At 36.3% G+C, this 27,677-nt stretch overlaps 1 protein-coding gene across 3 annotated transcripts; it reads right to left on the bottom strand.

Moving 5' to 3' along the window:
- Positions 1-125: 125 nt before the first annotated feature.
- Positions 126-27,677, bottom strand: LOC757164. Of its 3 annotated transcripts, none has more exons than XM_030980902.1 (12): positions 27,546-27,677; positions 21,150-21,269; positions 19,440-19,486; positions 18,088-18,602; positions 10,994-11,329; positions 9,671-9,775; positions 8,646-8,822; positions 6,967-7,098; positions 4,882-5,043; positions 3,438-3,701; positions 2,513-2,755; positions 126-1,908 (listed from the first exon to the last, which is right to left on the bottom strand). In XM_030980902.1, the coding sequence occupies exons 1-12, from the start codon at positions 27,549-27,551 to the stop codon at positions 1,343-1,345; spliced, it is 2,673 nt and encodes an 890-aa protein (XP_030836762.1). In that variant the 5' UTR covers positions 27,552-27,677; the 3' UTR covers positions 126-1,342. The 3 variants fall into 3 exon arrangements, with proteins under 3 accessions (XP_030836762.1, XP_030836764.1, XP_030836763.1); XM_030980904.1 differs by having other exon boundaries at positions 18,397-18,602; XM_030980903.1 differs by having other exon boundaries at positions 18,088-18,302.

The following is a 27,677-nucleotide window of genomic DNA, read 5'->3' as shown; positions in this document are numbered from 1 at the left end:
AATTGATAAATATATGTATATATCTGTGTTCAAAAGCTAATAAAGACCAGAAATGGCTATTGCTCCGGTCACAAAGGTCTTCCCGAATGCCCATGGTCTGAAAATCATTCGTATGGCATTCGTAATGGCATTTGTGACCGATGATTTAGTTAGAAAAGTCATTGTGTTGCACAAAGCAATTCTTCATTCAACTGGTGCCCATTTTTGTGCAGAAAAGCATGCATGCATGGTAGTGGTTTACATATAACGGGCTATATAAAGAGTAACATGTATACAGGAGTTGATATAAATTCAAGTGAAAAGGGTACCAGACAAGAGAGATGGGGCAAATGCTTTGGATGACATTAAACATTGCAACATTGAGCCATTGTAAATGAGATGAACTACAACATGTACGTGTTGCATATGTAAAGACGGCCTGACAGTAGCATGCAGTAAATAATTAAGTAATATTGACTGCTTTTAATATGGCAATACGATATATGACAAGTCGTATTGCCCTGAAGGCAGTCAATATTACTATTATTAAACACATCAGACATCTGAAACTACATCACTTGGGTGCAATTATATTGCAAATTTTTCTTGTGAAAACCCAAAACCCTTTCGCAAGTATGAAAAGTTTGCAAATTTGGCAGTACTGTGTTAATTTTTGCTAGCCGTAAATAGTACTTTTGGCAAAATAGTGTGTATATTTTTGATCATGTGACACACTTTAAACCAATCAATGAACTAGAATATATGAATGATGTATAGAATTAGCTATACAAACATCAAATGATCATACTAATCACATAGCGGTACATTTACTTATTACAACTAATAGGCAGTATGCAGCAATATATTCCAACTGGTAATAAAATTCCCATATACTGATATATGTGTATAATGCCAATGTAGAATACAACAGTTGGTCTCCTTTTTCCAAAGCAAACAGAAGGTAGAAACGAATCTGCAAGAATTTTTTTTCCCTACGAGTTATTGCCAATGCAAACGTTAAGCAGAGAAGCATATTTTCATCAGAGCATTTCAGTGCTCTCTTTTGGCTTAAAATCAATATGCAAGTACAAATTATTTCTTACATAAAGTCCACCAAATCTGGACAATTAAGAACTTGGTGTGAAACCTTCACTTTTATTATCAAATTTATGTGAAATAATGGAAATCCGCACTGGTTTCTTATGTAAGCAATAGTTGTCAGTTTAGAAAATAGTGGGTGGAATTTTCCATCTTGAAAAGACACTGAAAGTTAAGGTATGTAGAAAAGAAAACAGGACGTCTAATATGCATACATGTGCATGACTGTATATTCTGTTGCTCATGAACATATATTCATATGCAGTCAGCATACTGTCGACTGACGACTGTCGACTGACGACTGTCTCTCTACATACCATCTCAATAGATACACAGCATGCTTACATACATGACAGGTTCTAAGGTCAATACAATGAGCTTCCAAAAGCTGCTCAGCAAAGAACACACCAGCCTGCGTGTGAACCTTGTCATAGCAGATAAATCTTTTTAGTAAGTCAAAGATTCCTGTGTAATCTTGCATATCGTAATGTGTTATGAAGCCTTCTATAGCTTCCATTCCCCTCTGCTTTCCCTTTGCCACATATTTGACTTTGGGAATAATGTTCTTGTGAACTTTTAAGAACTCCCGAAGACAATCCAACACAGCCTCCAAAACACACTGCGGGGTATGATAGTACACCTGTTTGAATTTTTCACTATGACGCAGAGTGTGGATCGCTTCGAGCAGTCCGGTGCCACACTTTGTTGGCACATTTGTTCTTGATGGTTTCTTCCTTCGTGGGTGAGATGGACCAGGCTCTTCTTCAGGTTCTGAAATAGGACCATCTGTGGTTGCATATCCCCTGTAGTCTCCTCCACCATCCACGGACCCTGCAGATAATAAAGAGCTTGAATATCATTCATTGCTGATATCGCATTTGGTGTACATTATCTCTGTTTGTTTAAAGACGCAAGAGCGTGGGTTCTAATATGGGGAAATTGACACTGTTTGGGTGTTTAACCAATAACATGTATTGTCAATCACCATGATTAGCCTTCAGTTTTATGACCAATAGGCCTCATGTAATGCCTTGTACCCCCCCCCCCCCCCCCCCCCCCCCCCCCCCCCGTTATCTTGATTGTCCCTCACCATGCAGAAGACTTTCCAAGAGACTAGGGGATATTTCTTGATAGGCCTACAGGTTCACTGTGTGCAGACTTGTACAACAAAATAAATGGTAATTCCACCAAGTCTGGTATCAGCGACAAAATGACCAACTCCCTTTATGATATATTCCTATTTGTGCCACACACAATCTTAAGACAGTGCATTCAAGGAACAAATCCTACCATGGCAGGTATACACATTAAAAACCTGCTATAGAGTGTAGCAAAATTAATGTAGATAAATGTCTTGCTAAAGGATGTTAGTACCGCAGCAGAGATTTGAAGCCTGTACTAGACCAAAACACCTCTACATCATAAACTTACGTACCTGATGTCTTGAAAGACTTTTCTTGAAGAAGTCTGTAAGCCGTGGTGCCTCCAACATTCTCCTTGACCTTGATCTGTAAAACCTGCTCCATTCCGGGGATTAGGGAAGGGATCAAAATCTCAGCACTCGTCATTGGCTTCAGTTTTGCCTGGTTGATCTCGTAATAGAGTTCTGGGATTGAATGCTCGTTCAAAGTAATTTTAGCCGATGTGTCGTTGGGTGTCACTGACTGCACCGTTATACCTAACAAAGAGAATTGTTATGTTGTAAGTTAAAATCAATGCCAGAACAAAATTCTGCAAGCTTTTAAACACATAAAAGAGTAAAATAGACAACAATTTCATGTACCGTAAATCTCTGTGTATGAGACACACTTTTTTTGGCCACCGGTGAAAAATAGAAAGTCGGGGGTGCATCTTATACACAGGTACAATTTTTGTTGTTGAAATAAATAAATAAATAATTTAAGTTTTGATTTACACTGTATGCCCCTCCACCTAGCACTATGCCTGGAAGTGTCTCCCAGCTCAGTAATCGGTGTGTTGACTCACCACTCGGAAACTAGAACAACACTCAAATTTGTCTGTCATCTTGGTTTGAAAGTAATCTCTCTACTAGATCTCAATATGTAGTTTATAATAATAATTCCTCCAATTTTTCTTCTATTACACACGGCATACCACAGGGTTCTATCCTAGGTCCTCTACTGTTTTTAATTTACGTTAATAATCTTTACACATTCTTCTAAAAACAAAATTGTTATTATTATTTGTGATAAGTTCACAAGTACAAATCGGCGCCTTCAACTGCACCTCGCACTTAAATGAAAGTTCTTCCCGCGTGGGTTTTTTAACATGGACCTGGCTTGCTGCCGACAGAGTCAGCAAAAAAAAAAGAGAGAAAAAAAAGAAGAGAAAAATCTCACTTCTCGTGGTGAACTCCTCCTTCCAAACCCAGTTGTAACCTCCGGAATCCCCGGTTTGACCCTTGATACCAAGCTGCACGCTATAGGTCACGCTAGGTCGAAGGTCAGAGATCTCCCTGCTGCCGTCACACATGAGCTCCACTGCTCCAGCGCTTGAGCTGCCACCAGGAACATTCTTTTCTTCAAAATGCATGTAGAAAGTGTTCTCAATGGATGGGCAGGAGATATGAGCAGATGTCTCTGCAACGTTTCCTATCTTCAGACCTGTAGAGATCAATGAAAGGGGGAATTTTCGTTGTAATAGAGTTACAACGATAAGAAAATCACAATCTAATCCTCTTCATCTTTTGGATATCAGATAAATTAAGAATGCTGATTAATTCATATTCACAACAAAAACATTTGGCAGAAGACAGCAAAGAAGAACGTAAGTTAATTTTGATCAAGTCCATACACAAAAAAATAATGTCTTGCAATCATTTGTTGTTTACCCAATTGTAGGTAAAAACAAACCAAAAAGAACCAAGTATTAAGCTTAGAATTGTATATCTTCCTCATTCTCAACTAGAACACACACAGACACACACACAAAGCGTCTGCTTCTCCAATATGCCTCCGCCTAAATTCAGTAAGGACCATGGCTTGAATTATCATAATGAGAACAGAAAGCCTATACTCACATATCAATTGTCTAGTATACAACCTTTGACCTTTGACCTGACAATCCAAAATTCTGATAACTTGTGTCCCTACAGTGATGCATACTAGTTACAGAATGTTGCAGAATGCATACTACACAATACTTCACAGCTAAACTAGCTTCACATACAGTAGTTATTGATTTGGTTATTACAAGTTCAAATAAACACTTTAAATTTCATGTAATTGACTTGCTGACATTTGACCTACTTTTACGCCAAATCTATTAATTTGACTATGGTGATGCATACTAATACCAAGTTTGAAATTCATGGATCAAATAGTTCTCGATACATTGAGTTAATGAGGCTAAAATCCCGCAAGTTTATGTCAATTTAGTGACACTGACCTACGACTCTTGACCGTTGACCTTCTAATATCCATCATGACCTATGACCGACTAACAACAAAATATAATCAGATCCTATGGTGGTACCGTACATAGTTCACTATCAAGAAGTTTGAACTGTATACCACACATGCTTCTTAATATATCATGATAATGAGAAAGCGGGGCAGACAGACAACCCCAAAACATCACGCCTCCGACACCAAGTCTGGTGGTGGGGGGGGGGGGGGGGGGGGGGGACATAAAAAAAAAGCAAACATAAAATTACAAATTTCTTAATTTTACACAATCTGCGATACATGTCGTAAGAACCGGCAACATTTGCATTGTCTGTTAAAAATTGGTAGGAAAAGAAAAAGAAAAAAATAGGCAAATATAAACAGGAAATTAACTTACACTTCATCTTCAATGTCTTTAACAGTTCATTGTCTCGTTGAAAACACTTCATCCAAGACAGAAGAAATATATTTTTGTGAGAATATTCCATCCAAACTCCAATGCTGTCATTCCAAGCTAATGTTTCGATGAAGAATGCATCTTGATTACTACCGGTACGCACTGCATAATTAAACCAAATAAGGATAGAAATCAATTACAGTATTGAAACAGATGAACAAGGACATTAGAATACGAGTTGAATCTTTAGCGCCCTGTACTAAAAAAATTCAAAAATGTATATTTTCCCTTTTCAATCATACATTCACCCTAGATATAATCATTGCAAATATGTTTTTATAAAACTCCTGTGTGAAAAAATGCTCGCCTCTCTCTGGTCTACCAATACAACAGCTCAGGGTATGATTACATGTCGAGTCTTTCAGACGGTGACATTACAGATCCTAAAACAACACTAAAATTTGTCTGTCATCTTGGTTTGAAAGTAATCTTTCTAATAGATCTCAATATGTAGTTTATAATAATAATTCCTCAATTTTTTTTTTATATAACAAATGGTGTACCACAAGGTTCTATCCTAGGACCTAGGTACTCTATTGTTTTTAATTTACTGTATATTAATGATCTTACAGTCTTCTAAAAATGACATTGTTACTATAGGTTTTCCCGGCCAATTTCGTCAAAGCAGCGATCAATTTCACTAACGTGCATTCATGTTCGAGCAAATTTTCTCCACTCGTTGCTTCCCTGTTTCATTTTTAAACTTTTTGCATTCAATTTCGTTTCGAGTCACCGAATTTTCAAAACAAGCACATTCAAATTAACGTTTGGTTCAGTCAATTTGGAAATGCGTTAGCGTCATTCGATTTCGCCAAAGTTGAGTGGGAGGACAATTCTTTGTTGAATTGCGGTTTCATTTTCGTCTATGGGCAACCTCTTTCGCAATCGGGTCATTCAAATTAAAACTAGACCTCATAATTATTGTATGAGGCTCGATGTTTATTCGGATATTCACTTTTTCATGTTCATTTGTTTATTATTTTACTCTATGATCTTTTCTGACATGATTTCACATTATACAATCTTCTTATTTGTCTGATATATTTATATTGCATTCAATATTTTCTCTTTCTGTCGATCTTTATTTTTGATGAAACATTTCTTTATACAGTCATGTCTTCATATATTTCATTATAAATGAAGTTATTTTTTAAATGTTTTTTTTTTGTATCAATCTGGATTGAGTGGGTAATCTTTCTTTCTTTTCATTTCACATATTTTTCTTTATTCATCATTGTATTATGTTTCCATCATGGCCATGTCTAAAGCTCAACTCTACCGCTGTCCAGGATCTGTGTATAACTATAAAGCTTGTTCTTACAAGAAGAAGAGAAGTCACAAATTGTGCGCCTTCTCTGGGGACAGCTACCTGTGTCATGACAGATATCTGCTAACGAATACGCATAATCATTCCTACAAGTAAACTTAGCATTAAATTATTCAAACAGAAGTATATTAAGTGACAAATTAACATCAAATGAAAAGCAATGCACAAATGTCACATATGGATGCCTAATCACGAAATTGAATGCTCGAATACATACCACCGTCTGTCCGGCGCGAATTTGAATGCTCTTTGCACGCTTTTCTAAATTGAATGCTCGTTTTGCACTTCTCCGTGACAAGAGTATGAAATCGCATGCTACTAAATCAAATTGAACGACGCAATTAGCTTTTTGAATGTTGATCTACATAGTCATTCAATTTCGCACGAACTTGAATGAACGTAACGTTAATTCGGATGCTAAGTTTACGAAGTTGGGCGGGAAAACCTATATTATTTGTGACAAGTTCAAAAGCACAAATCAGCGCCTTTAACTGCACCTCGATGTTAAATGAAGGTCCTTCCCCGCGCGGGTTTTCGAGAACAAAACAACTATAACAAAAACCAAAAAAAATGATTTATTTATTTATTTATTTTTTATTATTTTTTTCCCTCCCCAAAATAGGGGTGCGCCTTATACACAGGTGCGCCTTATACATGGAGATTTACGGTACTATTATTATTATTACTATAATCAATACCTATTCCAATCTTTTTTCTGTTTTTCTTGATGATGACAGCTTCACATTTAGGTTGGTCTAGACAGGCCTGGATCCCCTTGACCGTAGCACTTTTGAAATCAGACGTCTCCAAGAATAGCCTTTCCACTAAATCTATACAGGGATAAAAAATAAAAATTTAAGAAAGAGACAAACGTTAAAGATAAAATTGAGTTCTGGTCATGCGATTGCATTGTAAAAGAAAAGATGTGAAATGGATCAGAAAAGGTTGATCATCTAGCCATTGCAAGGTTATGGAATCAGAAAAGGTTGATCATCTAGCCATTGCAAGGTTATGGAATCATCAAAATGATGATAAATTTGGTCAAGTCTTGGTAAAGTAACAAGCACTGTACACAGAAAGATGTATATGGGACTACACAAATGGTGTCAGGGCTACTAACCTTGATTTCCTTATCTTCCTATGCTCATTACTCAGCCAGTACACATTTTCAACCAAAATTATTGGGCAAATAACATTTACTTGTACTCTTGAACATTCAGTGGAAGTTTCGTTTGATTCTGTAAGAATTCATTTTCTTTTTTTACCAGAACTCAAGTTTATCTTTAATGAATCACAGACCTCCCTCTTTGCATTTACATGTACCTGTTTATTCGCCTTTATTATCACTTTTTAGTTTCACTATGTGCTACTATGTGCTACTAAATGCAGCATTTAATAAAGGAAAAATAACAATACACTTGTCAGTGCATGACAGTAATTGTGGGAATTGATAAAACACATCATGCATCAAACAAAATATCATCTTCTCTATTGTAGCGGTACATATTAAAGGTAATACAAAGTTTTGGTATGGGGTCATGAATTTGGTTCAAATGAACTTATTGGAAGCATATGCGATCCTTCAATATTCAGTGATCGTTGTCGCGGTTGAAATCGAGTCTAAAGTTATGATATTGTAAATAATACACTCTTTTTGTTGTATAGCTCCCTCTCAAGGTCAAGATATTAATTAAACTATAAAACATCGTTTCTTGACTAAAATCAACCAATTTGCTATTCTCGTTTGGAAGTTATATATCACATCTACATATTCTGAGATTTTCATGGTCGCAGCTACAGTACCATTGTACGGCCGTAGGCGCTATTTGAAATTTATCTAAATTTACCGGGAGCACCGGTAAATTTTTGTATTCAATTTTTCTCGAAAGCAGAAGTGTTTTAGAGGCTAACTTTTCTAGTGCTTATAATACATCCAAAGGGGCATCCAAATATATCCAAATTGTAAAGAATCGCTATCCACCCAATTTTCAAAATTTCCCAAAACTTTGTATTACCTTTAATGCAAAAACAAGTCAATCATATTGAGAATGGTCATATTTTAGTAATTGTATCCGCAAACCTCAAAATAACATCTATCATGTGAAAAGTCTTGAACTGCTTGGAAAAATGAATGCGTGAGCAGACATAGGAACCTTTGTTTTTACAATCATGTTAAAATGACATGGCTGGCTCTTGTTGGGAAAATGACAAGAATAATCTTGTAAACATGTCTGGCACACCTACTCTTTAGGATTATACAGAAAATAATATCAGTATAAAAGCAATCAAGAAACATGAAGGAAAATTGTTGCCAATTTTATGTCAAATGTTAGGTTCACAGACAAAGGGCTCCCCATCATACATGTCCAGTACTTACTGTTTACAGTAACCAGTGGATGGGCTTCAGTGTCCGCTACAGTAACTATACTCCTTTGAGTACGGCCCCTACGTGTAAATCTCTGTTTCAAAATCAGGAATGCACAAACCGCACATAGGACAACTCCAGCTAAAACTCCAACTGCAATGACTATAACCCATAGGGTAGAAAGTCCACCTATTCAACGTTGAGTAAAAGAGAGCAATTTTATAATTGCATCATAGTTCTGAAACACCCACATAATAATAAAGTATACATGAACTTCTGAACATAGATCTTTATTCACAAATTTCAGAGCTTCAATTTTACATTTTTATGTCAACAGGAAATGATTATTATGCACAAATTTAGATTTGTCCTTCATGGCAGCACACATAAATATAATAATGAATTATGACAACTCGTTTTACATTCTTTTTTTACTATGGTTTCTAGCTTTTTAAACTACACAAGACTCACAATGATAGCGCACTATACAATGAAAAACAGTCATAATTTTTTTTTTTTTTTTTTACTGCAAGGCATTATTTCATGGTGCAAAGGTTACCCTATGCCCAAGCCTCGAAATAAGCGGCCAGGATCAAGGGGCAATTTATTTGTAAAAGTTGCCCCTTGCCCATGAGATCATTACCCAAGGTAATGTCGAGGGTTAACAAAAACGTGGTAGGCCAAAAGTTTGATGGGCTGATGGAATAAAAGAGATTACTGGCATGAACATCTGCACAGCTAATACCTATGCCCAGGACGGAAGTGGATGGAACGTCATCATCAATAGGGTCACAAAGGGTCAGTCATGACTCGTAGGACGACGACGACAAGCTGTATAATTTTCTTTTAGGTGATAGGTACACTTCAATCCCTCCCCCTCTATGTAAATAACATGTAACATAAATTACATCCCCCCCCCCCCCCAAAAAAAAAAAAAAAAAAAAAAAATGTGTTTACAACACCACATTCAAAGATATTGTATTTAATTGAAGTTGATATTTCAGGAATCCATTTTTTCTACATGCATCTACACTGACCTTCTTTTGGTGTGTTGGATTCACCAGCAGTTGGTTTGGGCTTGATTGACGGCTGACTTGGTTGAGTGGTGGGAGACGAGGTGCTTGTAATCGCTGGTGGCTCCACTGTATGAAGAAAAAAGATAGAACAGCATGCACATCAATTAGGGTGTCTAATAATATATTGCCCTGCGCCCTGGTTGCCCCGGGCAACCGATAGACACAACATCACACATTCTGATGAGGATAACATGAACTAACAACAATACAATGGTTTTCACCAACATATGAGCAGATATTTTTTTCGGGGCAAGTTTACATGTATTATAGATTGTTGACAGTCAGACAAGTAATATGTACAGTACTACAGTGAAGTGCAAACATTGAAACCTGTGACCCCCCCCCCCCCCCTCCCCCTGCCTGCCTCTTCTCTCTCTCTGTCTCCCACACTTTTCTCACTCTTTGAGCTGTTCATTTTTGTGTCCTCTTACTCTGTATGTTGATGTAGATTATAAAGAATACTCTTTTAATGGAAAGCACATAGAAAATGAATTATTACTTATCATGCGCTAAATCAAAAGCTCTTATTATCATGATCATTATGTGCATACATGTAGATGTAGCTGAATTTAAAAGTAGTCTGAGGTTAGGAGTAAACTAAAAGTTTGACATGTACTTCTGATGTTACTGTTAACCTTTGACCTACATGTAAACTGAAATATATCCTATTCCATTGATACCATCTGATTGACACTTTCACCCCCCGAAAAAGACCATGCGAAGTTGACTGCTCCTTGAGTTACAATACTCATACTCTGACCCCGACTGAAATGAATACCGGGTATGTATAAATACTACCAGACCTGCCAAGTTTTTCAAACTGCAATGTGGGACAACTGTAATCAAGAGTCCATTAGAGTAGATCGAGCGAAGCTCATGGGATTTGGCACCACGTTGTATCATATGTACTGACATTAGTAATAATAGACAAGTGTTGATCTCAGTAAATAGCGCTATCACAGTAACAAAAAGAAAAAAGCAGGCAGAGACAGACAAATTTTTTTCCTTCTTTTAATTTAAAAAAATGTAATACTAAAAAAAAATTACGTATTTTTTTCTCTCCCCAGAATGCGGGATTGTCCAATAAAAAGCGAGACACTTGGCAGGTTTTTACTACACATAGCAGTTTAGAGTTTTCTTAATTCCAAATAAATCGTCTTTTCCTTAGACCTCACACCAATTTCCTCTATTCAACCAGAGTTTGGACGAACGTCTAAACCCAACGTTGCATTTAATTAGAACACGAGCCTCTTACTCTAGGAGCCATGCCAGGGAAGAACATACCATATTCTAGGAGAATCGTCCGGTTGTCACTCCGCTCCCCTTGAGCTTCACACATGTAGTTCCCTGCATCCCCCTCCTGGAAGTCCTTCATAAGGAGAGTTGTTGACACGACCCCCTGGGTCACGACCCCTTGGGTCACGACTTCCTCGGTCACCTCTCCCTCGGTCACCTTCCATTTGCCCGACGTATCGGTGGATGCAAGAAGTTGCCCTGATGGACCGTACCACTTGAGCGTAGGGATGTCCATGTCGCGGAAGGATGCGGAGCACGACACAGTGTAGGCGTTGGCAGTCAAATTGTACCGTGGTTCCGTGATTGTAACGTTTACTTGGGGAACTGTGGAAGAACATTATTTTTAAAAAAGGTAGTTTTAAAACCAATCCTGAAATAATAAACATTTAAAACATTTGATCATTGGTATTGAAAACTGACATGTTTTAAGATACACATGTACAAAGGTGTATTAGAAGTGTCTTAGTTGAGTGGTTTATTAAAGCACTTGACTTGAAATTAAAAGGTCGTGGTTCGATCCTCGACATGGCACTAACGTCCTTTGGCAAGGCATTGATTTACATTTGCCACTCAATACCAAAGGGAGAAATGGGGACCCGGTAGGATGGCGAAAGAATTTGTGTTGGTAATTGCCTATGCCCTCACAGTAACCATATGGTAGAAATACTCCCCAGGGAGTGGAGATGGTGCACATCGTGCGTGAATGAATCCAATGACCGGGGTAATAATATTTGTAAAGCGCTTAAAGACTACCGTATTAAGCGCTATATAAATCCAGATTATTATTATTATCATCATACACATTGCCAATTACAAGCAAAGTAAATGAATTGTCATGAATTCAAATTTTTGCAATTTGTGTGTCCATATCAAACTGTCCCTCACATCATTTACCTTTTTTAACAGAAACAACAAGAGGGTCATGGAGATCAATTTCAAATAACACTTGGAACTGAATGGAACTGAATGGAAAAGACCTGCTGCAATACATGTCATGTTGAATGAATATGAAGACTGGCAGTATATACATGTATATACATGTATATAATATATATTGGCAGTACGATAATTGTCCCCAAGTAAGGGAGAGAAGTGCTATTACCTTCCCTTCTGAACGTGCACAAAAAAAAAGGTGGGGGGGGGGGGGGGGGAGGAAGGAAAGGCAATAGAAAGAATGTGAAAGAAAGAATAAATTGTATCTTGAAGCACAGTTTGGTTAAAATTTGGCCGAGAGAGCATATCTAGTACAATCTATTTGGATACAGGGTTTTATGTCAGAACCAAAACCACTATACAAAATGAATCATAAACATGAACTGTGGCTGGGGCATCTAAAGTGTAGAGAAGTAAGACAGGCCAACAGACCAAAAAAACAACCCAAAATGCAACATGGAAAGCAACACACATGCAATGAACGAACAAAGGCTCCATCTATTCTGCAACATTTCATATTTTAGCAGTCATTATCGATTTCATTTAAACAGGCATTAATTTTGTAATCCAATATTTTTAATGGATAACGCACTCAATATATGTTATTTTTTAAACAAAATACATGATTTGGTTTAAAAAGTTCTTCTCTTTGATTAAAGATTGATGCTAATACAGAGGACGCATTTACAATATGAATATCATCAATCAAAGATAAGCAAAAAAATAACTGCTTTTGGGGGCTCTTAAAATTGATAAGACAACAACAAATATTGTATTTGTCATATACAAACAACACTTTGGACTTGCGGTATTTTTATGTCACATGCAGTACGTGTAGTTGATAAACCAAAATGCACAATCAGTGTTTTCCATCGGTCTAAACGTTTCCATCAAATTTTCATGATTTCTAAACCTCACTGTATTTTTTCTATTGCAATACATGTTTCCTTTTTTCATTATTGCTTTTTTATGATACCATGTTAAGAAAAAAAAACTTCTAAACGGTTTCTCCCACAATGCTGGCCAAGACTCAACATTTTCCTTCATACAGTGTAGTAGCATCCTGTTTATAAGCCATGCGGCCACTGCACTGCCAGGGTAACAAACACATAAACTGTAACAGGAACTTTGAAAAAAATATTCATTTCCTTAAACTGGCAATGGCAAACTGAATCATTCAATAAAACCACACAATAGACTATCAAACGCTAGAAATTTCATGTTTTTGAACAACATCTTTTGAGTTTTTCAATGAGGAAACATCATTGCTGGCACAGTAATCAAATTCATGTGACGCCACCGTCAATAGTTCTTTGTTATTTTAAAAACCATAAACATGCATGCAAAATTGAGCATTGTCAGTGAGCATCTAACCATGTACAATACCCATTTCACGCCACGAGGGCGAAATTCAACCATAAATTGGCAATAGTGCCCTAATAAGTGTGTACTTGTACAAACATTGTTCTTTCTAGCTATATATACATGCTATAAATACATGTATGATGTACAGTTAACATATAAATCATTCATACACTGACCATACTTTTGATTGTTTTTAATTATGTGAAAAATTGGTTTAAAGCTTACCGGTACATCTAAAAGTACTCAACAAAATCCATAATTCAACCAGTCCAACTTTTATTCTTGAGTTACAAAAAAAAAAAAAAAAGACATTGAATTTACAAGGGGTATGAATAATTTAGTTGCTAACTGTATATCACTAGGAAGTTTACTAATTGCTATGGACATTAAAGTGCATTTTTACAACATAGCAAAATTATTTAAACCCAAATCTTACTCTTATAAGTTAATTTGTTATAATTGTTCTTAGAATTAGTGGCCCAGCGGGAGTTATTAAGGTGAATTCTAATGAAGATTTCCCGTCTTAATTAGCTTTCATGGGTACTTGAAGAAATAAGCTTAGGCAAAATTATTACCGGTATTTAATTTTTTTCTCAAATTATTTTAGCGTTCCCGCCCCTTCCTTTTTTTTTGAGACTCCCTGCTGCTTTTTTTTCTGAGAAAAAATATGTAAAACATACTGCTAAAATTATCTTTTTCAGAAAAAAAGAAATAGAAATAACATAAAATCATTATTGTGGCCTTATCTCTTGTTGCATCTTTCCCATTCAAACTCCATATTTCCTGAGTCAAAGTGATGGCCATTTTGTAAGAGAGGGGGGAAAAAAAGTGCCTCCTCCTTCCTTTTTTTCGAAAAGGCTAGACGCTACAAATTCTTTCTTTTTTTTTGGCCATTATGATTCCATAAAATAACTCAACCATGCAATTAAACATGAATTCAATAAAAAAAATATGTAGTTTATTTGCATGAGATTTGTTTTAAAGTTACATAATTCCCTGGAGTAATCAAATCAGGCAAATATTTGTGAATTTGATCAAAATATAAATTTTATTTGGTGGATTTTAATATTTCATGTGCACACCCAGCCCGACTCATTTTACTTCACCAGGAGTGTTGAGCCATATTATTTTCAGATTTAAATTCACCATTTTCTTATGAGATTCTGATACAATCCAATTTCCCCTCGGCTCCCAGAACTGATTATCACCTTTAACACGGATATGAAATAATAAGGTGTCAACGAACTTATGCCAATATTGCTTATCATTGCCTTTCATGAGGTCTATCACTATGTATGAAGTTACTTGGAACTGAAAAGTGGGGGATTCCCCTCGAAAGGCCATAACATAACCAACCCTTCCAAGCAAATACTTCATCGCATTAGCATGTTGCTTTGTGCGCACATTGTACTTGAGATCACATAGATTCACTTCCAGACAACATTCTTGCTCACCCTTGAGGAACATTAAAACGATTTGGAAATAATGTTCATATTATATTTATTCTTGGGAACCAAGAAAAAAAAAGCTATGCTTTCCAGTAGGTTCCTGTTTAATTTCATAATTTTGAACTTAACTTTGTCAACTATGTTCTGCATTGTGCAATTTGTTATCAGTTCTGTTCACTAATTTCTTTTAAAAACAGGTACAGGCACTGAACATGTACATGTTATTAAAGATACAATGGTCGACACAAATGTCCATATACATGTACATGTACAATGTAAATGTATTTTCATAATGTAAACCATTTTCAAACCCCCCCCCCCCCCAACATCCTACACAAAATGAAATGGTCTACACGCAGAACACTTTAAATACAGTACAGGAGGAATAACAAATATGATATACATACATGTACATGTATATGAAATGTATGAAAATGTGTGTTATGTAAACGATTGAAACTATATGTAAATTACACAGAACAGTAAAGCAAACAAAAAAGGAATATCTTTCCCCACATTCCATATTTAAATATTCTATAGAAAGGTAGTAGTAGTTTATGGTGAAAGCATTGTTTGTAAAATGTTCAGATGTACCTGTAGTATCATTTGCAATGGAATACAACTATTGTGCCATCTGGGAACATGCAATATTTACAATACAGATTATGCCACAAAATAGTTGTTCTAATGCATCCATTAAAAAAAGAATTGTTAATAACGTGTCTTCAAATGCAAATAGCACATTATTATGAAGGACAGGATAGCTATTTGTGACATGATAAATCTTGTCTAATGTACAGTACATAACTATCCTCCAAATGCCATGATGAATATTCAAATAAATTGAGACAAAAAAAAAATGTTTTGAAATGCCACATGTATATCAATAAATGTACATGTATGTTGTATTAAGTGCATGCGAATAAATTATAGCTAATTTTGATTATAACAAGAAAATGAAAGTGATAGATCTACATTAGTTCAAAGCATTGTAAGGATAAGATTTTTGCAAATTAGCAGACTTTGTTAAATCATATATAATGCAATCATGACTCAAACATAACAGGATGAGGTCAACAACAAAATATATTCAATTTCTTACAGTATTCTTAAACAGGAAGTAAATGCACAGAAAAATTTGCAACAATTAAAGGGACTTTGTAACATAGTTCAGATGAGAGAAAATGGTGCTAAGGTAGTGAATTCAATGCTAGATGTACAATATAGTATTAATGACTGCTTTGAGAGAAATAGTTGTTTTATTACGCTCAAGGGAAGGTTAGAATTGTGCTATTCCCCGAGGCTTGCCGAGGGGAATAGCCCAATTGTAACCTTCCCGAGAGCGTATGAAAACAACTATTTCTCGAATATTAAAGCAGTCATTAATACTTTTATATGCCGAAAAAAAATAGACTAAAAAATAAAAAATAAAAAATACTTTTTTTTTTGGTCGAAGATGAGATTCGAACTCTTGCGTACAAAAGGTGATGAATCTATAGTCAGCGCCTCAGACCTCTCGGCCATCGCGCGTTATTAACATGCATGGCAGTTTTGTACAATATATACATTAAAATGGATTGAAACCGGCTTCGCGTGTGATGAATGCTTCGCAAAAGCTCGATATACGGACTCTTCTTTTACTTTTGCAATGCATATTGGCACGAACTTAGATCAAGATCTATCGGCAGATGTTGTTTTTTTGTTTTTGAGAGTTAATTTTCGTCTTCATGTCAACAATGCAAGATAAAATTGTCGGTAAGATCGATCGAGATTCAATTGTATTGAAATTGCCGACCAATTTTTCGCACACGTATGGTATCCTCCATCGCTCAAACCATTTTTTAACATGTAAACCTATGGGGTAACCATGGAGACTGACCTATTTTTTTAATAACCATGGTTATTAAAAATATTGAAATGTTTTATGCATGGTTACCGGGAATTTTACAGGAACAGTTGAAGTTTATGAATGCAATTCGACCAATCAGATGGCTGGATTTCTTAAGTGAGGTATATAATTAAAGATATTAAATCTGAAAGTTTGAGTGAAAACAGACCATTATTATGATAACAATTCAGAAAAACTGATATGATCGATTCCTTAATTCTTCCAACTATATCATTACAATTTAATTACATTTTAGGTGAATGTAAATCGTCACAGAGCAATGAATTGGCTCTCTATATATATACATATATATATCATTCCAGACATTTAAGTCTTGAAAGACTTTTAAAAGCCTGTCTTATGTCTTTTTTTCATGGAAAAACTGTTGGGAAAAATAAAAAATGGTTGGGAGAATCTACTGTTGGAGGGTGTCGCACAGTGACGCCTTCGAAAAAAAAAATAAAATATCTTTGTGGTTTGAGAATTTTGTGCATGTTTGAGGGTTAGTACAGTAGTAGGAATATAATAAGTAACATTTCATCAAAAAATTACGCAGGTTTTTCATCAACCTTCAACAATGTTACCGAGGCACTTTAAGAGGGGAAAAATAAAATGGAGGGGATTAAACTCATTTCAAAGAGAATGTTGAGATCTGGTAAACATGAAAATCACTTGTGAGTTTTTGTCATTCATTTTATTCCCACGTGACAGAATAACAGAGCAGCAACGTGGCATGAATGCATTCCTTGAAATGCTAGAGCCCTGTTATAGCAGTTAGGCTAAAGCCGGGGTAATAATTAGTGCGCCTCATAATAGATTTTCTAGATAGAACTGTGCAACAGAAATGCCTAATTATCATTATTTTTTATTATTAACGTCCTCTGAATATTTATTCAAATATGAAAAGAAAAAGTTAATAGCTCTGGAGTCGAGTCAGGACCAAATCTGATACAAATGTGTGCATGTGTGTGTGTGTGTCGAGGGGGGTGGGGTCCTTTGAAAATTCTAATTTTTCATTTCTCTCCAGCTTGATATTATGACCAGTCATCTTCTTTTTTTCCATCTCTTTTTCCCCTTCTCCCGATCTCTTTCTCTCTTTCCATTCTTTAAACAATTTTTTTTGTTACCACCACTTGCTTGGGGGTGTGTGCCCCTATGCCCTCAAGTAGCTACGCCACTGACTGAGAGAATTCATGAACCGGCAAAGCCATTTAATACTTTCATGTGCTTGATGTTCTGTACGTGGTTACAAAGCAAGGATGTGAGTTTGCAGCAGTCTGTATAATTGGAAAAGCTCTGGACAAGCAAATACAAATTACGAGTTAGGGTTATGACATGTTCATGAATAGAGTTTTGTAATGTTTAGCATTCCAGAAGCCCCAATGGATGGCAGACGAAGGGGAGTTAAAAGCCGCCAAACATCTGGGTGACTATCTCTGCCTGTTTACCTGCAGGGGACTGGGTGGTTGGAGGATACTTATTCGTGTAACATGCACTGGATGCAGCAGGGGTTTCACCCCGAGGGTCAGCTTGACGGGGGGAGCACCAATAGGGACATATTCCACCCAGGCGATAGCACGGTAATTCCTGATAGATATCACTTGAGATTAGTCTGGCGGGGCAGGGGGAACATTCAGTACATGCACTGCCATCCCAGAACTTTCTGTAAAAGGTGGACGGAAGCATAAAAGGAAATAAAGAAATAAAGAAAGAAAAAGCCATGCAGGTTAAAATTTGGGGTGCACGTGCAATTCTACCTGGAGGAGAGGGGGTGGTCGGCGGGCACGCGTCGCTTCCTTCGTTAGATCTTGACGCCGACTGCACTGAGCACCAGTTAGGGCAAAGGGATTTGTGCTTCTTGCAATCATACATGGGGGAATAGTCCTGGCTTGTGCCCAGAATGACATCTTTATCGCAGGGAGAACAATTCTGACACGCTTCGTAAGAGGTGTCCCAGTACTGCCTACAAGACGAATCAACAGTAAAAATTGAAAGAGACGTATCACAGAAATTAATGTACAGATACATGTATATACCTAATAAAATATATAAGATAATTCACGGTGAGGTTTTGTGAATTATCCCTATCATTCGTTCAGTAATATCATATTTGCCAGAGAAAATATGGTGTACATGCTCAGTTTATCAGCGGAAACCACTACACAAGTATAGATAAGGCAACCACTGGACAGAACACACAAGGGCAGAAAATTTTAACTGAATTGACTGTGTCATATAGCTTAATATCCCACATTTATTATTAAATTCAATATTCTACATGTGTTTCAAACTCTTCTGCCCTCATTCAAAATAAGTGATATTGAGAAAAGAATGCCTTACTGAGATGCTGTGACTTTTTAAAAGCCAAATAAGTTCTGTTCTAGGCATATTGCTGTAGCATGGTATGCTGTATCATTTATAACTATGAAATGAGAAAATATGTAGTCTATGGACATTTTCCAAACGATGTCAAATGAATGACCTCCCCCCCCCCCAAAAAAAAAGAAGAATTATTAGGCGTCTCAATTGAAAACTATATCTTTCCATCTCGCTTAACAAATTCCACACTTGAAATGGACCTTGCTTGCATAAAGTTTAAGAATGATTGAGGTAAATACAGATGTGCATTGTAGTGCCTGATTTGACAAGTACTGGAATAATACATACAAATACTTCTCCAATCATGCAGTAAAATAGAATATTGACTATACATGTAAATACGATAACATAATAAAATACAATATAATCTCTAATATTAATAAAATAGAATAATATGGCAAATGGCAAAACCATGACTTACCCATATTTGCAGTCTGTTACTGCTAGACTCGGCACAATAAAAACAATCTGATTTGAGAGAAAAGGAGAAACATCAAGTAAAATTCTGATCCTTCATGTTATAAAAAGAAAGGTGTTGTTGAGATATGAGATGGTAAATTGCGTCAGGTTTTTTTTTAAATCACGTACATGATGTATTATGCTTTATTTCTGCATCTTATAATACAGAGCTCAGTGAAAACTCAGTACATGTACATGTCTAGATGACATTACCGGTAGTTTCCTATACATACATCATTTACGCATAAAATAAAAGGTGTTTTTTTTTTTTCCTGGCAGTTTAATCATCATGGCATACATGTATGTGAACAAGCCATATGGGCTTGTTCAGATGGGGGATTCCCCCACAAAAAACCCTTTCAAGCAAGTACATGTACATGGATGAATGTTTAGGACCTACCTGTACACTATACATGTACATGTGCATTTCTTGTCCCACTTGTAGGTTTAAAAAAACACATTCCTGTTTCATGTGACATCCCAATTGAATTGAATTGAATTACAAGTGCAACTTTTTTTTCCACTTGCCCTTCCTCAGCCCAGCATGACTGAAGGCCATAATATTATGAATTTGTTATTTTTTCAATTGAATGAAACATGTTTAGTTGTCAATTTGGGCACATCACACGGAGACAAGTAGGCCTAACCTGATGTTTCACTGATGACAACTTAAAAAATTCATAACTTTCCTAATTTTTTTCATTGGATATTGCTGAAACTTTCACTGATTTGTTTCTCTCATGTTCTGCTTTTATTAAAACTACAGTACCGGTAAGTTATATCAGGGTAAACTTCCCCTTGAAGCGAATAGGAAAAGCCACTTGGCCTAATGTCTGTACAATATACAATACACTAGGTCCGTCTCCATCAGACAGAAGTTGCAAAATAACCCGCTATTTTAACTATCCCGATCTCAAATTAGCCAGCTAATTTGCGTCCTCATCAGCCCGCAGTTGCAGTTTGCAGGCTATTTGCTCCAGAAAATATCCAGAGAAATCTTGGTCTTGTTCCCAAGATAACCCCCTATTTGAAAAATAGCCGGCTAATTTGCACCCGTCTTCATCTAACGCAATTTCGAGCTTCGGGAAAATAACCCAAGTCTGAAAAAAGCGGGTTATTTTGCAACTTTGGTCAGATGAAAACAGGCCTACTGTGATATTTTTACAATATAGGGGATATATCCTTAACCCTTTTGGGACAGTCATTCCGCCTTCTGTGGTTTGGCCCAGTAACTTTTGGTTTCGGAGCCCTACAAATGATAACAGATGCATGAAAAGAAAGGGCAGACATTCCTGCACATGCTGTGTCAATTTTGGCTGCATGACCACATTGCGTTGAATGCATTCAATGCTTAGAACTATAAAAACAAAAATATGATTTGAAATCCTTAGTTAGCAGCACATTGTACTGAATTAAAGAATAAAAAGTATTGTTTTTCAATCAAAATTGGCTGATATTTTAAAACTTTTTGGGCAAAATGTGTACCCATGTGTATTGTTTTCAGAGACATTGCATATTTATTTGCATTATATAAGAACAATGTAGCGTTAAAAGAAAAATAGTATCGTTGCCAATTTGATATACAAAATGTGATGGACTAGCAATGTAACAAAAAACCTAGTCCTGAAAGGGAGGTAACCAGCTTGAAACTGAAAGAGAACAATTTACTTACCAAGAGTACTAGTACCGGTAGGTTAAAAGGTTTCCTGAGTAAACATATCGCCATTGTCTTGGAAGTGTGATCTCTCAGATTCTGATTAAACTGCTTACCGGTATGTGTATACTGGAGTTCCTTAAATGATAAAAAATAAAGTGATAGATTAAAACATTAATAATGAAATGAAATTTGACCTCAACAGTGCCGGTAATCTTGGCAATGACTCAATGAATTGATGGCCCTAAAAATGAACACAGAGTTCATCTCTCCCTCCCTCCTTTTTTCTTATTGATTCAAAATGTAAACTGGCAACAACAACAAAAATATGCTGCTCAAAGGAGATCAAAGACTAACACACAACCTCCCCTCCCCTCCCCTCCCCCTCCGCCCCCCCCCATTCAAAAGCAATCACGACACACAAAACAGACATGCCTCAATGGCCCAATTTATGGTGTAAAAACAAAGTAAATAAAAACTGGATCATGCGCATGAAACGCTTTGTGATACACTCAATTGCCTTCAACCACCAAAAATCTTACAGGACTTAAAAACTTATTTGTGTAGAAAAAAATGGTTTATAATAGTGAATACCAAAGCTCGTCATAAAGCCGTACCATGCACAGACTTGAATCTGGCCCAAAGTATGGTGCAATTGGAACACACAGAGTAAATACAGGAACAGAAAGATCTTTTTAGACAACAAAGAATTTAATTAATATTTCTATTTAAACAAAAAATGTAGGCTGCTAATTCTCATTGACTCCGAAACATGTACATGTACATACAGAGAAGAAAAGAAAAGAAATTAATGAAATTAATTCCTGATGTGAACGAATCAAACTATTACAGCAGTAAAAACATACTATGAATGGACAAAAAAGTGTATCAAAGTGTAGTACCAGTATGCCTATTGCCTGACTAAATCAACATTCAGACATGAACGTGTCAAACTAGTCCAAAGTCCGTTGGAAAAATTGTTCTTCATTCAGTGCAGTATGGAATTGTACCACACCCTTTAATACACTGGTAATGGAACAATGGTATGGTGCATAGCACATTCAATGTACACACAGCAGTGTTTTTCCGCCCTTTTTCAATACCAAGTTTCACTTCATCCTGATCTGAAATACATCACAAAATAATTGTTCATACACTCTGAAACTTGTCTAGTGCCATGTACATGTATACATGTACGTCCTAGGGGCATGTGTGTTTCTAACTATTAAGAAAATGACATCTTTAAATATGTTAGAAAATGTTGTAATCAACACACTAGAACAGATATTAAAATAATTCACTATTCAGGCATCTCGTTGCTAGGAACTCTCCTGTTGCTAAATGTTGCGAGAGTGTGAAGCAAACGAGCAGCAAAAATGGAATTTTTATATGAAAGATACAAAATATATATATCTCATCAGCTCGCTGTCAGATAGAATGATCTTCAGGCAACTTGTTGCCAAAATATGGAGGTATTCAGGCACTTTGCTACCTGAAATCACCCTGTTTCTAACAATTTGAGTGAGCAAAGCAAGTGAGGAAGAAATACACTTTTAATCTTTGAAATGCTATTTCCTCATGAAATTACATACATGTACTCCAGCATTTTCTAATATTTGGTGTTTCACAAAATCAATGTTTCTCTTTTGACATTTTATGATGCTTTCAAAGACTGGAAACTGATGTAATAATTTAAATGTATTTATTTGCAAACTTATTGTGCATTCAACAAAATGTTTGCATTTTTGACTTTGAGCCTTTTACTCAGGGTTAAAACGTATGAGAATGCATAAATCATTTTTTTTAATGCCACTGATTTTACTGTTATATTTTCACTGAAATCTGTTTCTGCATGAACATGTAAAGAGCATACATAATTGTGTTTTAATGTAGAATGGTTCATACATTCAGAGTGCATGAGTACAGTGAAACGAAAACAGAGAGACCTACATGTACATACCGTAATTAACGGTGTATAAACTGCACCTTTTTGCTGCCGAAAAAAATTCAAAGTCGGGGGGTGCGGTTTATACATGGTACACCCCCCAAAAAAAATTAAAATAAAAATAAAATATTTTAGGGCGAAAAAGAGGGGTGCGGTTAATACATGAGGGTGGTTTATACAACGTTAATTACGGTAAGACAATGCAAAATGCGGCCTTTACAGACAGCTGGTCTTAAAACATGATTTTAAATGGTCTTTGACAAGTGTGTTTTTATTCATATTTACCTCCTTAACTATTTTCACATTTGTATTTCCTTGTTTTTTATCTTGTTTGTTATGATCATGAATCTTTTTTATATTTGATTACTGTTATCATTTTTATTGGGGAAGTTCAAACCTTTTTCCTGCATCCCTAGATTCTAGTGCTGTAACATCACGGATATCTCCAATTCCGTTTAACCGCCTGTCAAAACCGGACGGTTTTCGGTTAAACGATTTATTTAAAAAAAAAAAAAAAAAAAAAAAAAAAAACATTTTTTTTTTTTTTTTTTTTTTTGGCCATGTGAAAAAGCTGGAAGGTGATTTAACTGAAGGCGCCGATTTGTGCTTGTGAACTAGTCACAAATAATAGTAACAATGTCGTTTTAGAATAATGTGTAAGATCATTAAATTAAATTAAAAACAGTAGAGGACCTAGGATAGAACCTTGTGGTACACCATGTGTTAAACTTGGATGAATATATATTGAGATCTATTACAAAGATTACTTTCAAACCAAGATGACAGACAAATTGGAGTGTTGTTCTAGTTTCCTAGTGGTAAGTCATCACACCGATTACTGAGCTGGGAGACATTGCCAGGCATAGTGCCAGGTGGAGGGGCATAAATCGAAACTTTAAAAAATAAAAAAAATAAAAAAACAAAAACAAAAAAAAACCAAAAAAAAACAAAAAAAAACAAAAAAAAAAACAGAACAAAACCGTCCAATTGAAAACGGAATCCGCCATGGGCGGTCGGATACCGGACGGTTAAACGTTTGACTACAGCACTACTAGATTCCCTAGACATGTTTGGTTTTTTACTGAATGATTGAATAAATACAATACAATTTACAAAATCACAGGTTTCCATTAGGTTTCCATTAACAACTTTCAATGAAATGCATCGCTTCAAGGGAAACAAAAAATGTAGTAATTGACAGGTGGTCGATCTAGAAGCATACGTGTACATATGTAGGTTGATACAACAGCAGGTTTGACTGTAATAAGAATCAACAACCAAACAATAGGCATTTATAATGCAACACATCTGTCATTCCTGAACAATTAAAAACATATTAACTCATTACACATGTACAAGGTCAAGTACAGCTATCAACTATTTTTGTAGAATGGCAGGAGTCCTGCACACAAAATACAGTTGCGTTTCAGGGGAAAAAATGCTTTAAACATTTCGGGGGCTACTTTTGCTTGCATGAAAATAACACCATTTATTTTGTTTTGCATTGAACTCTATGCAATTTTTTGGGCTCTTTTATGACTTTCGGGGGCTCTTTTTGGCATTTCGGGGGCTATTCCCCCCGAGCCCTGTGTATTTTTTTCCTGTTGTGTTTTCTCTTGTAGTATGGTACTGATTGCCAAAAAGTTAAAGACATTAATTAGGCTCAAAGTGAAACCTGAAATGCTTGCAATTACCAGAGGAGTTGATATATTTTAAAGGTCTTCCACAAGATAATGAATAGATGCACTTTATGAAAATGTACAATGTATTTTTAGCCTTCTGTTATTTTCCTCTAACAATGAGCTTGTGAACATCTTTCATATAGACACTGGTATACCAAAGAGACCAGCAAGTGTTGAAACTTTCATGCACCAATTAAAGTTTTAGATATAAGGCCAAGTAACACAAATTAAGAGTTTCTTTTTGGCCGCTGCCTCCTTTAGTTCACTATTAACTATTCAGAAGAAAAAAAGGGAAAAAAGAAAAAAAGAAGAATAAAAAGGGGGAAAAAAGTAGATCGGATGAACATAATGCGCATGTGATAAATGTAAGCTAAAGTTCTACGTGTACACTTCCTCACAGGTTTCACGGCAAACCGCTGCACAATTTACAATATAATTGCATCCATATACCAACGAAGGGGTGCGGACGGGCCAGCGTGCGTGAAGTTAGCGATCGTAATATGGTCATCATTGTCATCCCATGGACTACTATCATGAGTTTAAAGAGGATCTGAGATTACAGTCGATAACTTCACGCACGGCGACGCTCGCGCACCCCTACCCCTTCGTTGGTTGTATTGTAATTGTGCAGCGGTTTGCCTTGCAACCTCAGAGTAATGTGTGTATTATAATTAGTGCTGTAAGTCAAACGCCATGTTCGTGTTCGGTTCGGTTCAGCAATTTTTCACCCGAACTTGCTTCGGTTCGAGGTTCGGTAATATGATGGCAGGCAGCGTTATAGCTACGGTGGTCGGCACTGGGCGGGCCGGCCAGCCGGGCCCGACCAGCACTGAGGACTTCTGCCCACTCCTGATGAAAAACACTGCTTCCGACCAGCATGAATTTCACATTAAAAAACTGGTCTAAACGTAACTATTTTTGAAGAAAAGTAGTAATTACATTCGTATTTCCTTCTTGAATCATGTTTTATCTGCAATTTTAAAAGAATCATGTTTTCAATTATCAATAAATGATATTTTTTAAAGATTTGCTGAGACGGTTGTTGTCTAATGTTACGAGTCATGAAAGCTGCCATCTTGAATAGCAGCCTAGGCTCGTCGATAACTGTTTTTTATAAGTGTTTATTTTCAATAGGGAATATAATAAAATCTCTGTTTTTCCTAAATAAATACATAACATACTATAATATAGATTAATTTCATTATTTATATTGTAAAATTGTCTGATATTGATACAATTAAAATATTAATTTTTTGGTTGAACGGGTTTGAGCTGAACTAGTTTTGATCAGCGCCTAGAACGCACATGTATTCTTGTTTATGGCTTGTGATCACGACGTAGCAGAGGGCAGGATTTGGGATTTAAATGGCACTAGTGAAGTCGCACCCACCACTGGATAGGCATAAATCACAAAGGAGGAAAATGGGGGAAAAGTAAATATGAAGTGAGCAATCATGACATGAAAATTAGGTACAAAATGACAAGTTAATTAGCTTGCGAAAACGTTTACATTTTTCTGCCGAATATCCGAACCAGGCCTTCGCGTTTGGTTCAGTTCGGAATTGGAAGTGCCATATTCGGCGAACTTCCGTTCGGTTCGGCTACAGCACTAAGTTAAGTTACTAAGTAATTAGATCTATAATGTTTTCGTTTCTAGGAAAAATACTCCAAAAAAGGTAAAGAAAATTGACACGAAATGGGTAAGAAATATAACAACTTTATATCATAACCATTATTTTAACAATTGAAGATTATATTCATTTTTGGTATGTTTCAGTAGGGTATATTCTAGACCGAATTTTCTGTCTCTTTCGTTCGTTAGCCTCTTAATGGTGTAGGGTCGGCCGGCTCTCTCTTTAGAGACGGAAACCGTCTATACACATTCCCTTGATAACGCCACGGCCATTTCAGGTCGTAGCGTTTTGCCCCCAAAATCCCCCAAAATGTCATTTTACCTCGTGCATGTTATATTGTAAATTAGGCCTAGGCTATAATAAATCAGTTCCACTTACCAACTTGACTGAAATAATCAGTTTAATAGTCCCTTTTTAGGAATTTATGGGTCAAAATCGAAATCCATGTTGAAAAAGATTTTCAAAATGGATTTCGATTTTGACCCATAATTTCCTAAAAAGGGACTATTAAACTGATTATTTCAGTCAAGTTGTTAAGTGGAACCGATGTATTATAGCCTAGGCCTAATTTACATGTGGATATGCACGAGGTAAAATGACATTTTGGGGGATTTTGGGGGCAAAACGCTACGACCTGAAATGGCCGTGGCGTTATCAAGGGAATGTGTATAGACGGTTTCCGTCTCTAAAGAGAGAGCCGACCCTACCCCAATAAGAGGCTAACGAACGAAAGAGACGGAAAATTCGGTCTAGGTATATTCACGCCAGAGTTACGGTAAAAATGTGGATACGAAGTACACTAGCGCTCACTACGACTGGTACGAGTACGAGACAGTATGATGACCCATAGATTTAGAATTTTAGTACATAGACCTATATGTTCTACAAAATATAAATGATAGATCTTCCTACGAGTACGAGTACGAGTAGATGAGATCAAGACGAGTGCAGACCTTCCTTGCCGAGGCCGAGCCGAGCCTTTTGTCAGCGTTTGTGGCTGCCCGAGCTCTCGGGTACTTCTCCCAAGGCTTACGCCTAGCTCGAATACCATGCGCGTAATTCGTCGACGACAACAATACCGGTACATATTTATGACAAGATTCTAACTGACAACAATTAAATTACAGATAAAAATATATGTTAATATACTTACATGCATTAACAATACATTTTATTAACAGTTAACATTGGCAGTTATGTTCCATTACGGTTCAGTCTATCCCGTTTTGTCAGAATCTCATCTCCGGTCTTAACCTCAGTCAGAGCTCTTTCGCAGCTCGTGATT

This window comes from Strongylocentrotus purpuratus, unplaced genomic scaffold (genome assembly GCF_000002235.5).
Source record: "Strongylocentrotus purpuratus isolate Spur 01 unplaced genomic scaffold, Spur_5.0 spur5_scaffold_11, whole genome shotgun sequence".
Taxonomy (NCBI): Eukaryota; Metazoa; Echinodermata; class Echinoidea; order Camarodonta; family Strongylocentrotidae; genus Strongylocentrotus; species Strongylocentrotus purpuratus.
Note: the sequence above shows the minus strand (reverse complement) of the source record. Positions and strands in the feature narration are given on the sequence as shown.

Bases quoted from the DNA above. Each gene is read 5' to 3' on its own strand.
- LOC757164 (XM_030980902.1), bottom strand. The intron at 5,044-6,966 runs GTATTGATTATA...TTAATTATGCAG, and splicing joins CAGAAAAAAGATTGGAATAG to TGCGTACCGGTAGTAATCAA. The intron at 1,909-2,512 runs GTACGTAAGTTT...TATTATCTGCAG, and splicing joins AAAGTCTTTCAAGACATCAG to GGTCCGTGGATGGTGGAGGA.